At 39.5% G+C, this 13,265-nt stretch overlaps 1 protein-coding gene across 2 annotated transcripts in view; it reads left to right on the top strand.

The window, feature by feature from the left end:
- Window positions 1-13,265, top strand: part of TMEM266 (transmembrane protein 266) — an 84,909-nt gene that overhangs the window by 40,398 nt on the left and 31,246 nt on the right. Inside the window, exons 7-8 of one of the 2 annotated variants that reach the window (XM_014944542.1) lie at window positions 2,669-2,742; window positions 12,583-12,639. In XM_014944542.1, the coding sequence (XP_014800028.1) occupies window positions 2,669-2,742; window positions 12,583-12,639 (131 nt within the window). The remainder of the gene's footprint in view (window positions 1-2,668; window positions 2,743-12,582; window positions 12,640-13,265) is intronic. The other variant, XM_014944544.1, reaches the window with a different exon arrangement.

The following is a 13,265-nucleotide window of genomic DNA, read 5'->3' as shown; positions in this document are numbered from 1 at the left end:
GAGAATGCACGTTGTGATGCAGCAGTGCCTTGGTAAGAAGGGGTTCAGGGCTTGCCCAGACCATGGGGTGAGCATCTGCAGTCCGCTCCTTGCAGAAGCGTACAGCTGGTATCTGCCAGGGAATCATCATCAAGAACAACATCCACCCAAAGCACGTGCTGGTAGTACAAGCTTCTATAATGGCCACTTAGAGTTTGTCAGGATGGATTCTTCATCTCTCCCCTCCTTGGGCATGCATTTTGAGGAGATGTGAAAGAGAGGGGGAAGTGGAAGGAGGTAGACTGAGGTTGGCTGCACTCTGCATTTTATACTGAACCATCTTCTTCAAGACTAAAAAGCGTCTGGATTTGCATTCACTTCTTCTCCATAGCACCAGACAAGCAAAATGTGAAACGAAGCAGAACTTTCTGGCTTTTAGCTACAATTTTGGGGAAAAAATGTTACAAGTTCAAGAAATGTCAAATTCTGTTCCAGGTAGAAGCTGAATAGCCGAGTCCCAGTGATTTATCCAAACCCCACCATAGGTCAGGAACAAGCACCTCTTGGGGAAGACCCTTCTCCCATTTTTGTAGCTTTTTCTGCATTTTTGCAAGGGAGTATTTTGGAAAAGGCAAATATCCAGATTCAGTGTATGGCCTAGTGATTCAGCTCTTTTACAAAAGCTTCTTGCTTGGAAGGCTTTTTCAAATTTACGGTTTTACTGGCAATTCAATTGCACACTGTCTGGAAGCGTGTCCAGCACTCTGGTACGGTTAGTGCAGCATCACAAATCGATTTTCTTACCAAATTCGTGGTTGCTGTATCTTTTTTGTCCACTAAGGGGCAGCTGGAGCCTTGTATGTCAGTCGACAGCTGTTTGAAAAATAGCTTACAAATGGTTTCCATTTCTTGTTCTTTACGCCACCCTATACAGACAGTGTCCTGGGAAAGTTAAATATATTATATTTTTCCCAGTTGTTTTCACCTTTAGATAGTTCCTTTGCTGCACCACAGCAAACCCTCTCTCATCAGGCCCCAGATGAGATGTCACTCAGCTGTGAGTTCCAGTGGCAGCCAAACTAACAATTATCTTTGTATCCTGATTTCTTCCTACATCCCTTCCCTCCCCTTCCCGTTTTAATTAGTTTTAATTTTAAAATAAGATGCTTTATTTAGTGCATGCCGTATATGTTCTTGGGACTTAGTTAATTCTGCTACAGTCTTGCATCACTATGTACACTGTCATTGATTGTCTTAAACTTTGCTGTTACACAGTAATTCTTTAAAACTGCAAGACCGTACAGACCATTTTAATCTGTCTGCTCTAGGGATGGTAGACTCAGAAATACCCTCACAAAGTAAAGTGAGATTTTTTTCTCTTTGTTCCATTATTCTGAGCTTGAGAGCATGTGACCTTCAGAGTAGGAGTTGCCAGCAGTTTGGGTACTGGGCCCTGTCAGATTTCTGCTTTGTTTTGTCAGCAATGAAGGGAACTTTGATCACAGAATTTCAGTTGAGCTTATTTATTAAGAAATCCTCCAGATTTCAAGACATTCATTTAAGCCCATAATGACAACCCATATCCTGGAGCTTCTTATGTTTTCTTGCAGCTAACTCATTTGTCTGAATTTATGTCATTTTACTTAGAAACGAAATAAGTTGAATCAAATGAAAGCCTGATTTAATGCCAGTGAGTGTCCATGCAAGGCTTTAGTATTCTGTAAAATCATACTTTTAATGAATTCAAGTAAGTTTTCCTGAGTGTTCCTGCCAGTCAGTTCCTGAAAGGACTTTTGTTCAAAGTCATGCGACTTTGAAAATGGAGTAACTACCTCAACAATCTGCATGTATGAAGAGTTACCTATATGGGACATTAGTGTGTAGAATCCAGAGTTTTGTAAATTACCATTTTAACTTACCCTTTACAGACTTCTTTTCACAGAGGAGTTTGACATGAAGTGAAACATAAGTGATTTCAGTGGTCACTGTCTTTCTGAAAATGAGTGCTTATAAAAGAAATTGTGTGTTTTTTCTGTTGGTTCTTCCACTATGGTTTTCAAGTCAAGCTTGACTGGGAGGGGAATAGGATTCTGTGCCAGTCTTAGTTGTTCATGCCTCATCTGGAGAGCTGTATAAAAGTTTGCCTGTCTGGGTTATTTATTTAGATGTCAGAAATGTGTTTTGAAGTTCAGTTTGAGCACCAGATTTTAAGCACCTGTTCCAGATAATTACTAAACTTCTGAGCTGAATTGCCAAAGACTGAATACAAGGAATAATGTGGGGATAGTACAGCGTTCCCTTTCCTTACAGAATTCTAACTGGATTCTTAGGTATTGGGGATTTAGTCACACATTTCATACTAAAGCAGTGCATGGAGTGAGAGCATGGAGCACTGACAGAGCATCAAAGACCTAAAAGGTATATGTCAGTGCTTAACAGAGGACTTATCTGTAACAGCTCTAGTGAGCAGCTGCTGTGGCTGCTAATGTGCTGGCCTCAACTAGGGTGAGCAGCTGACAGGGCTGAAGTTCCATGTCCCTTTACATCCCATCCCTTCTCTGGCACTTCCATTACAAAATTTAAGAAAGCAAGCCTCACCCTTGTGTAAGTTGTAGCAGTACTAATTATATTACATGTAAGTTGCATTCTGCTACTATAATGATGCTTCATTGTATTGTGTTAATTGCAGTTTCAAGTGCTTCACAGTTTGCAGGAGTAATTCACTGGATCAGCCTAGTCATCCTGTCTGTTTTCTTCTCAGAGGTATGTATAATCAAAGTCTTTCACCACATACAGAACTGCAAAGTATTTTTATGCTGTTACTGGAATTAGCAAGAGTTTTAACAGTAATTTGCCTGTGAATAAATGTGGCACGGTGTACTTTAAAGGGAAAAAAAAAAAAGGGCAAAAATTTACAGTTGCTGCTCCTACCGAGCAAACTAAAAAAATCTTGTTTAGATTAGCACCGTTTGTCAGTTGTGTAGAATTGGCAAGGAAATGTGGAAGATGCTGTCTTACAAATTATAATTGGAAAACTACAAAAAGAGATAATCATCTCCGAAGCACTACAGGTACAGGACAGGACTAGCTTCATTCATTTATTCTCACAGAAATCTTGTCAGTGTCACTGGATATAAGATATAGGGATAAGATATATTCCTCAGGAATGAAGATCCACAGGATTTTTTTACAAAAAGATCTTTTATAAGAATGAAATTATCTCCTCTCACAGTTCATGTAGGTAGTTTAGATATTCTAGCTCGCTGCACACAGACACAGTAAGAGAATGAAACAAATGGTGAATTTCTTTGCAAAAAAAGTTGTATGAAGGTATGCATTGGAAAAGGCTGTAGTCATGATACAACAAATTACCAAGTTGGGATAATCTATTCTAGTTTTCAACTTTATTCAAAAAAGAAGTCACTGGTATTGAGACTTTAGACTACTCCTGAAATACACCAAAATATTTTTTAAGGTTATTTTTCCAGGTCATAATGTGTTACTTGTCACAAAAAAATAGTTCATGTTTGTTACATTGGAAGATAGCTTGGACTTAAATATTTAAAAATATTTTTTCTAGTTCCGCAGGAGAAAATATTATCATCCAAATAGATGTTTAAGTCACTCTGTGGTAAATTTAGGTGAAGGTTACAAAAAAACCCACCAAAAAACAGGGAGCTGTGGTATCTGCAAATGATTTGATAGATTACTTGTGTTGAATTCATACTCATCATATTACACCACTGCTTATTTCCATGGTTCTGTTAAAGAAGTACATTTATTTACATATGTCACTTTGTATTTCTACTCATGAGAGGGATTTTCTAGCTGGTGTTGCCAGACAGTCAGTGGGTACTTTCTGAAAGGAGTCCTTGATAACAGGCAGGGATCTCAAGACTGCTTTGCATCCTAGTCTTCTGGTGCTGCTATTGCACAAATAGATACGATTACTTTCCCCATCCTTTGACAGTGATTGTGGGTTGTAGGATACATGTAAACGGATTGAGAAAAAATCTCTAAACAATTAAAATATTTTGCAGAGTCTTTCCTTTGTGAATTGCACATCCTAATTCTCGAAGACCCAGGTTTGCTATTTGGAGTCCTTTCCCTGTAAAGAAATACTTTCCCCTCTTCACCCAGATTCTTTCTTCAGTGGGGATTAGCACCCTGGTGCTCCCTGTAATCCTGAGCTTCTCAAGGATCAGCTTGTAACTGCTGCTGCCAGCATGGCTGCACATTCACGCCTTCCTGATCTTCGTAGCTTTCTGGGGCTTGTTTCACAAAAAACTTCTCCTGTGGTCCTCACTTTCCTTCTGCTTCGGTGTAGCCTCAAGTTCTGTCTTCATTCACTTGTATTACCAGCCTCTCAAACCCTAATGCAGTGCCTTGCTCCTCTGCCCCTTCCGTAGCTCAGTTCATATGCTGACAGGTGGTTGGTTGTGGCAGTGCAGACAGATCCTCAAGGTCAGTACTCATCTGACTCAAGGAAGAAATTAGTTGTTTCAGTCCTAGTGAGACAGAGTACCCACGTAAGCGGATGAACTCATTCAGAAGTGTTGTGCAGGAAAACAATAACAGAAATAATTCACAGAGCCAAAACCGGTTGTCTGACTCACCATCCTCATTTTGGATCTGTGTTGGCTTTTCTCCTTCTCTCTGTATTAGGTGTTTGGAACTACTTTTCTTTGTCGTCTTGCTCTTTTTGTATAAACCTCTTACCACTCACTGTATTATCTGTTTCTGTCTTCCAAAATTGTCTTTCTTTGCCTATTTGATTATGGTCTGAATTTATAGGAAAGAAAAATGAGGCCAGAAGGCAGGCCTGTAAGGTGCACAGAGGAGGAGGGCAGATTTTGGGGGATTGATTCATTTGGTAGTTCAGGCTCCTTGACTGGGTTAAAGCAACAGAAGTGGCTCCACAGAGCAACTGGATGTGTTTTAAAGAGCGAAGATCTGGAAAAGAATGAAGGTGTACCTTTTTTACTGGGTTTGCTGGGGCTGGCCTTGTGCCAGGTTGGTTTAATGAGCAACAGCACATCTGTTTGTGTTAAAATGCATCTCATCAGAGGAAAAACAGAGGGTTTAGTTTTTTCTCATCCAAATCAAAAACTTTGATTTTTCAAGAGGTTATGAAATGCTGCAAAAACTGCAGATCACAGAAAACCAACTTTTTTTCATCCAGCTTAGTTTTATTTACTCTTTTGGTGCCTAGAGAGGATTTTTTCCCTCTGATTCCCAATACTATGAGTCAGCTGTCTTTGTTTGGCATTATTTGTTGATAAGATTGTGTGTGATAGTGAGATTTTGCAGTCTGTGACTATTCATGCCAGGATGATTTTCCAGAGATGAGGCAGGTTTAATTAGTTTGCTTGGATATAATGGGCAATTGCTGAGGATTGATTAGTCTTGCAGTCAGTGTCTTTTTCCTCAAAGCAAGGATTCAGGATTTCTGGTGTTCAGAAAGAGTTGTTTACTTAGAAAGTATCATCTCCTAAGTTTGGATGTTTATTGTTTATTCTGTAGTTTGGTTCCCATTAGCTGTAAGTGTGGATACATAATTCTTCAGGAAGGCCTCAGGTCAGACTTGGAGAACATGCAAAGTTGTAAAAGACTTGTTAAAAAACAGAAAACTTTCAGCACAAAATATGAATGTTTTCGAAAAATGACTGAGTAAAAGCTGGTGCTATAAAGGCATTGCAAGTAATTACAGATCTATCATGCTGGAGTTAAACAGGCACTGGCTTTCTGCTTGGTTAAAATGAAGGGGACAAACATGCCAGCAGCTGGCAAATGCCAGCAGAGCAGCTGCCAACAAAATTAAGTAGCTACTCTCACAGCATATTCCTGCTCTCTCTACACTTGTGTTATAGCCACAAGCCTTAAAGAATTTACTGCACTCTGTTAATTTTATATTCTCTGACACTGTCTGTGACTTCCCACATTAAAATATCCCTATTCAAGTGAAGTGCACATCAGCTCTTTTTGCTTTTTTCCAAGTATTTGAACAGGATTTACTAGTGGTGATGATTGTGTGTGTTTGTCTCTGTTTATATACATCACTATGATTTGTCTGTGCACCAAATGTTACCCAGATGTTAAGACAGAAGAGAAGAAAAACACTGGGGGGGGGAAACCCCAGTACCAACAGCAAGGCAAGGCCGGGGTTACACCCTATCAAGAGGGCAAATTCAGCCTTGGTAATAGTTGGCTGAGAAAAGGAAGATGGGGAATGTCACAGTGTTTTGGTAAGTGGATTGGAGTCTGCTTGTATTTTAATAGCTTTATCACATTGCCACAAATATTTGATTCTGTAGCTGTTGTTCAGTTCTGCTTTTCAACTAAGATGGATGAGGCTGTTTGCGTGCAAGAATTGAGTTCTTTGATATTAGTTGTTTGCATTGCTCTGTATATGCTTCAGTCAGCCAAGCACTCAGGCATTCTGCGAGCTTTCAGCACTTCGAGTATTTCCCCGGGACTAACAAAGTCTTCTAATGCCCTTAAAGTTAGGCAGTCGCAGAACTGCAACTTTTTTCCTGCATCTAAGTCCAGGAAATGAGCTCTCAAATCGAGTAGTGTAAGTCTGGGGTCCTAGCTGATAAAGACTTTGTTTAATCAGCTATGGCTCACAAATGCATTTTAGATTTTTGCTTTTAGGAGGAAAAAAAAAAAACCCAAACCAAGACTTTCCTCATCCTCTATGTTAAAAGGAAGCGTTCATAGTAGTCTGACATTTTACTCCTTGGAAGGAATAAAACCTACATCCTCTATGTTAAAAGGAAGCGTTCATAGTAGTCTGACATTTTACTCCTTGGAAGTAAAATGGGTCTGAGTAGGGTCTGAGGCAGACCCTACTATTAGGGTTTTGTTAAAAAGGAAAAACATCCCAAATAACAGAACTAAGAGAAAATAATGTCCTTCCCATATAGATTTTTCATAGCAAATTCATAATTTTATATTAGAGAAATCAGTTATGTTACTTTGTTAGATTTTTTTGTCAGCTTCAAACAGCTGAGCAGAAAGACAATAATATATTAATTCTATAATTCGTCCATAAACTGTGGCTTCTTTTCTGTCTGTTTGCTTTCCTTCCACATAGACACAACTTTTCTCATGGTACATAAATGCACTGCATTGCTAGCTCTGTATGTTTTGATTTTTTAAAAGGGGTTAATTGGGGGGATCTAGGAACAAAGGTATGGGAATATAATTTATAAAGGCAAATTTAGCCTTCCTTCTTTGCTAGTGTGTAAAAATATTAAATATTTAATATACTGTGAAATCTCTTCTCTAACTGCTTCACCAAAAAAAGTAGTTACCAGGGGAAATAATTTTGTAGAGGTCTAGAAATTTAGCTAGGCACCTTCCTGGAATGCCAGTCTGCCCATTTTATTTCCAAGAATACACCTGACTTATATGGTGTTCTCTATTGGTGCTTCATCTGTTCTTTCATCTCTTGACAGTGACAGTCCAGAACCTTCTACATGGTGCAGTTCAAAGATAAGCATTAGCACTAGTGTAATCATGCCCAGAGGTAACTTCTGATGCTAGGTTGCTTAAGACCAGTTTTCTATTCAATCTCTATTTACCTCCTGGTAATACACTGCGTCTCTAGTAAGCCATTTCTAGTCTTGAAAAGCCCTTCCAAATCTATCCAGAATTGTCAGTTTAAATTTCATTATTTTTCCCCATGTTCTAAGAACAAATATGGTGGGAGGACATAAGAACAAATATAACTGTGGTGTTTATGCGAAGGTGCCTTTGGATACTATGTGATATCATAATAGAGTGCTAGTGGTAGTCAATATCATAATAGAGTGCTAGGGGTAGTCAATGTCTAGAGCCGTGTCTATTGGTGTTAATGATTTCTGTGTAACCACATGTGCTAATAGAGCCATGGTAGATAAAGAAATACAGTAGATGGGGAGTGTTTTGTACTGGGTGATAAGTGAGGTGAGGTCTGCAGTTGCACGTTACCTTTCAGAGCCTTGACTGAAGAGAAGCCATGTGAGGAGGATGCCTGTGCACTGGAAACAGAAGTGTGTCTCAGTGTAAAGATGCTGACACTCCTCCACGCTCTGGTGGCCTGGGGATAGCGTGTGCTAGAACAGCCAATGCAGTATCTCAGGACAAGCACACCAGAAGATGGCAAAAGAAGATTCTTTTAAGTAGCGAATGAGCTAAGGCCTCTGTGGAGTGACCCAAACCAGAGAGATTATAAATTACAGATCGGGTACAAGGTGTTCTTTCTGGGAAAGAGTTCAATAAATATTTGGTCTTATGAGATATAGCCAAAAGGGAGAAACTTAATCTTCAGAGTTTCTGTACAAGCCAGAAGTAAAGACCCTCTCTAACAGAGGAGTTTGTGGCAGTGGAGGGAAGGAAGGAAGGAAGGAAGGGCTCTTCTAAAGACACCCTTTGCACCCCAGCCCACTCCATCCCGTCTCTCTTGTACAATCACTACCCCATCTCGCAGTGCAGTGTTGCTCTCTGCTGCTGGTAGGTAAACCTGGTGGGCTGGTTTCACCCTGTTCTGCCTCCTTTTGGTATCTTTACACTATGGATGAATTTGGCACAGCAAGTCACTGAGTAGTAAATTGTATATTAACTGTGCAAGCAAAAAAAGTATTTAAAATTACCTAATTTACATTGCAGACAGCTGACAAATGTAGCTAGCTCATGCAGATTGTGGGAATTCACACGGCTGGCTCAGCAAAGGACTTGGCCAAGGTTCCCTGCAAAATTAGAGAGAAAAGCTGCAGCATCACACAGTTCTTCATAAGCTTCACTGCAGACAGTTAATGTTGTGCAAATAACTGTGTGTCACCAAGGGACACTGTCAACTTCAAAATTACTTTTCTGTCTGAAAACTGGTTTAAAATTTTACTTTTATCTGCGTTTACTCTGACTTAAGTTAACAGAAGTGTTCAGACATTTACCTTTTGTTAGTGCACTGGACAGACTTTTATGTAGTAATTTGGCTTCTCTCAGAAAACAAAAAATGTATTTCTGATATAACTTAAAAAAAAATCTGCTAAGGACTTTCTAATTAAAAGATTTCTAGTCAAGAAAAGTTAAAGCATTCTTTTTTGGGTACAAAAAACCGAGCTGGCACTGGCCTTTAACAGAAAAGTGCTCACACTGATACTTAATGTTTGCTTTCAATCTGTGTCCAGAAATGCAGAATGCCTGTAGTGTAATGCAAAACTGTGTGTGCATTTGCTACAGTGCTGAAAGGTGCTTGCACATCAGTAGGAAACAGCAGTGCTGCTCCATTTTTTCCCTATTTCTTGTAGATTCTTGTGTCTACAAATGGTAGAACGTTAATGTTTTGTCTGTGATGAATGTTACAGTTGCAATTCTCTTTTAATTAATATGCATTTTTCAGTTTGGTCCATGTACAGTGTGTAGGAATTTTCCTGGATTATTAATTTCTGTCTGTGTTTTTTTCAGATTCTGCTACAGGTTCTCTTTTTTTTAAGTTCTGTACAGAGAAAGTACACAATCAAATGTAATATATATTTGTTTGAAAGATATTTTTGATTGCTTAGGAAAAATACTAGAATGTTGTTTATAAGTAACACCAAGTAACACAAATGCTTTCATTTTAGTCAAAGTATTTATTATATTAAACAGTCAGGGAGATTTGCCCAGTGAAGTCCAAATTTGTTTGGTTCGGACTCCTCTGGGTAAGAGTTATGGCAGGAGCAGTGGATATCATCTTGTGCTTTGTATAACAGAGGGAGAGCAGAGAAAGCTAAACCTAGTTTGGAGTTGCCACTGTGCAGACTGGCCAGTGGGCAGTAACTGTGGGGCACTTGTGGCTCCAGATGCACCCAGTCTGGGACTCACTAATGGTACTTTTTGGGGTGCCCTGTTACACAGGGCACCAAAGAAAAGCTGCCTCACGTGCCCTTTGTGCTTCAGTGGTGATTTAGGGGGTTTTTTTGTTAAGAATTGCAATGCTGGCACATAGCTTTAAGACCTCCTATAAAGAACAAATGCTTTTAAAGCTTAACCCTCAGTTGTGCCCAGTTTGTTCTGAAGTGTCTCAGACAGGGAGCTGAGTTCATTCTGCCCTCACGCTCACCCTTCCTATAGTGTGTTCTGCTGTCACTGAGAGCAAAGATGCTCATCAAGGCTTTTTCTGTAAGGAGGTGACTTGTCTTCTGGAGGTATCACCAACAACTGTTACTGCATTAAACGTCTGCCGAGTAGATTTCCAGTCACTTGTGCTGATTCACATCAGCAGACTGAAAATGAAAACATTTGTGCTAGCTTCCAGCCCTTGGAGCTGCTCCGACTCATTAGTATGACACTGATTTAAACACTGCAGTGAGGAATTAAAGAGGCAGAAAGGAAAATCCTTTTTTATGGTCCCTGAACAGCCCCATGTTAAATCATATTTAGGCTTGTGAGACAGTGTTTCTATTTTCTTTGAGCAGATATGCCTTATTATTGAAGTGAAAATACCTCCATACACACGTGTCCAAAGGAAGAAAGGTTTTCACCATCAGTTACTGTGAAGGTGTTAAGTGTTCAACCATCCTTGGGTTAGTTGCTCGCTGACCTACCACTTTATAAATGTTGCCTAAGCATAGAAGAAAATGAGCCAGATCTCTCTCTGTTGTCAACAGGGTAGCTGTAGGAAGGGTAGCATCCCAAACTTTAAAGCAAGTAGTGCTGTTCCTCATGCGTTTGCTAATGGTTGCCTGCTGTGGAAGTTGCTGTGGTAGACCCCAGGTTATATTATATAGCTGAACCTATAGGCTCATAAGTAATTTGTCCTTAAGCATTTTGTGCAACTTCTCAATGGGGAGTGGGGGAGGTACTTACAGAGGAGCTGGGATGCTTTTGTCTGAAAGTATCCTGCTCAGGTCCTGAGTTGAGGCTGCAGGAGTGCCTTGGTTGTACAGCAGCATGTATACTTACACCTTGTGCTTATATCACATCACGTCATGCTGGCGAATGTAGAGTCATTAAGGGATTTGAGGAGCTGCTGTTGTGCATCTCTTCCTCCTCGTATAAACCTCGAGCATATAGGTTAATAAGAAAATTGCTGTGAATAGCCTTATTCCTATGTTGCATTTATAAAATGCTTTGGAAATAAGATGTTCTCTTTAGGAGTACAGACCAGCAGTATTAGCAGTTCTTGGTGTCTATGTAGAGTCTTATCATTTTTTTTAGAGGAAGGAGAGCGCTGCATTTTCTCTTCTGGCTACTGATTCCATTTCTCGGCCAGGCTTGGCCAATGCTCCACACACGCCATTTCTGAGTAAGCATTGACTGGTTCACTTTACTGCTCATTGATGGTATGAGGCTGGGCTCTGAAAGCACTGTATCTCCCACAGCAATGTCTCCCTCTGCAAAACAGGATTAAATGCTGTTATCCAGATTTGCAGTGCCAAGCTAGAGCTCAGCGCTGTCATTCCGAGCCAAGTGAGGCAATTGGGCTCACGGGGCTTGGCAAAACCATGCATAGGAATGGTACTGAAGAACCCAGTGTTGTTCTGCTGTTAGTTAGTGCTGGGATGTTTGGCATAAATTCAGAGTTGGTTGGGATTTAATATATTTGTATTTGTAATGAAGAGGAGGTACATATATTCATCACAGTCACTTTTTTCTGCACGGTTCTTGGCACGGTCACCCCTCACACAAAGGCCTGCTAGGCTCTCGGTCATTAGTACTGTTCTTTGATGGAGAAAGTAGCATTTTGATCTTCTTTGCAAGGCACACAGCTGCAGTTACACTCTTCATGTCTGTAGTGTCTGTCAAAATCTGACCTTGATGTTGCTATTGGCAGAAAACATCCCTACCAGTTATGCTTTTATGTGAATTCAATTTCAATCATTAGTTGTCTGATAGATTATTTTTTTTCTATTACATCTTCTGAAAGCCAGGTTGAAAATTAGGAAATATGCCATTGGATTTTTTAATGGGAATTCACCATTGGTTCATTCTGTGTTCGTTCTTTATTCCTCTTTTCTAGCTACTGATGCTACTTATAGCTGTTTTGCTTAACAGAGGAGGATCACAGAGAGATTTTTCTCCCTTATCCTATGACTTTCTGGAATTTTATAATAATATGACAACATCCCTGTACTCCAGAGGGGGGAATATGAGCCTCTGCTCTTCAGATTGATGAAATGTCCGTATCTTTCAGCATAAGGAGAGGGCAGCACCTCTTTTCTTAGAAAATAGTAAGCACTGGCATATCAAAGATAGCAAGAAATGCTAATCTTCCCTCATTCCAACTGAAGGGGCCCCACAGTGGATCTTACATAGGCTTGGGTCAGGGGGCTGGAGTGGTACTCTGAATCTCACAAGTCTGAAAGAGAAATTTTAGGAGGATGGAAAGATTGATGAACATTTGAACTTGGAATTGTTTATGGAAGTTTCACCGAGTCAACTTAGTCATTGGAAAGCAATACCTGCTTTTATGATACAGAAGTGTAGCAATTTCTACATCCTTATTATTATTCAGAAGAAATGCATAATGCTTAAATAAGACAAAAAATTATCCCCTAATTAGGTAAAGGACTAAATGTTTATCTAAAATCACAGTAACATTGATCATCTTTTTTTCCCCCCAATCTATTTTACTAGACTATTTTGAGGATTGTGGTCCTTGGCATATGGGATTACATTGAAAACAAAATAGAGGTAAGCATTCTTACTCTTCGTACTGTTTTCAAGGCAGGCACAGTAAGAATATTAAGAACTGCTTTAGGTGGCTTTGATATAGACCTGATGCAATACAGTATCTTTTAACTCAGATAAATATGCATATTCTTCTCATTATATGCATGTATACATAGCTGTAGGATGCAGCCCCTTCTTCTGTGAGCGACTCAGAAGAGTGAGAGTTTGCTCTATGTGTCTATTTATTTTGTTCTTAGAGCTGTGCTAGTCTAACTTGATACTGCTACTCTGAGATAATGAGCAGCAGAAGTAAAAATTGTCATGCGACTTGTGTAACCCCATTCCCATAATCAAGTTGAAATTAGAACTGGTTGGAACATTGTGTGTAGTTTTCTGATAGAAAATACTGGTTTGGCAACCCCCCCCCAATTTTATTGTGAAATTATTTTTAAATTAAATTGAATTATGATAAACACCGTAATTTGTACCTCAAATTAAAAACTAGGTCTAGATAGAATACGCATACTATTGTAGAGGCGGATAAGGAAAAGCATGTGTTATAAGTAATACATAATCCCAATCTAGGCAGAAATCTGGAGATCAGGAAAATTAAAAACTCTTTCTCGATACTGTCTGGTAAACTGATA

The sequence above is a fragment of the Calidris pugnax genome, unplaced genomic scaffold (assembly GCF_001431845.1).
Source record: "Calidris pugnax isolate Ruff unplaced genomic scaffold, ASM143184v1 scaffold70, whole genome shotgun sequence".
NCBI classification, from domain to species: domain Eukaryota; kingdom Metazoa; phylum Chordata; class Aves; order Charadriiformes; family Scolopacidae; genus Calidris; species Calidris pugnax.
This window is presented reverse-complemented; position numbering and strand designations above follow the sequence as displayed.